The sequence below is a fragment of the Wasmannia auropunctata genome, unplaced genomic scaffold (genome assembly GCF_000956235.1).
Source record: "Wasmannia auropunctata unplaced genomic scaffold, wasmannia.A_1.0 LD336103.1, whole genome shotgun sequence".
In the NCBI taxonomy this organism is placed as follows: Eukaryota; Metazoa; Arthropoda; class Insecta; order Hymenoptera; family Formicidae; genus Wasmannia; species Wasmannia auropunctata.
In genome coordinates this window covers 382078-382772 of record NW_012026787.1, presented here as the reverse complement: position 1 = coordinate 382772, position 695 = coordinate 382078, and the positions used below count along the sequence as shown (strand labels likewise).

Below are 695 nucleotides of genomic sequence, written 5' to 3'. Positions count from 1 at the left end.
TTTATTGACGAGGTATTGCGTGGACTAAGCTTTTGCTACGCATACCTCGACGACATCCTAATCGCATCAAAAACGGAGGAAGAGCATCTGGAGCATCTCCGCATTCTCTTCGAACGCCTGAACGAGTACGGCGTTGTAATCAATCCTGCAAAAAGTGTTTTTGGACGCTCCCAAGTAACCTTCCTCGGTTACCTGGTGAATTCGGAAGGTACACAACCGCTACCTGACCGAATCAAAGGATTACGGGAGTACAACTTACCCAAAACGGCCAGAGAACTCAGACGTTACCTGGGTATGTTAAACTTCTATCGAAGATTTATACCCAGAGCCGCAGCAGCACAGGCACTACTCCATGATCTTCTCGGTTCGAAGAAAGGCGCTACAGTTCTGGAGTGGACAGCGGAAACAAAGCAAGCTTTTGAAGACACGAAAAACAGTCTCGCCCAGACTGCGCTACTGGCACATCCCAAGGCGCACACCGAACTAGCCCTCTTCACGGACGCATCAGATCGCTGTGTCGGGGCAGTTCTCCAACAGCGACAGGGCGAAGACTGGGAACCACTGGCTTTCTACTCCAAAAAGCTAAATCCCACTGAGGTCAAATATAGCACCTTTGACCGGGAACTGCTGGCAATTTACTTGGCCATCAAGTATTTTAAACACATGGTAGAAGCTCGCCAGTTCGTGATCTACAC

The 695-nt window shown here is 49.4% G+C and overlaps 1 protein-coding gene across 1 annotated transcript in view; it reads left to right on the top strand.

Moving 5' to 3' along the window:
• LOC105457789 overlaps positions 1–695 on the top strand; it is a 30982-nt gene that overhangs the window by 14413 nt on the left and 15874 nt on the right. The window contains exon 6 of the mRNA XM_011702653.1: positions 30–676. Within this exon, the coding sequence (XP_011700955.1) occupies positions 30–676 (647 nt within the window). The remainder of the gene's footprint in view (positions 1–29; positions 677–695) is intronic.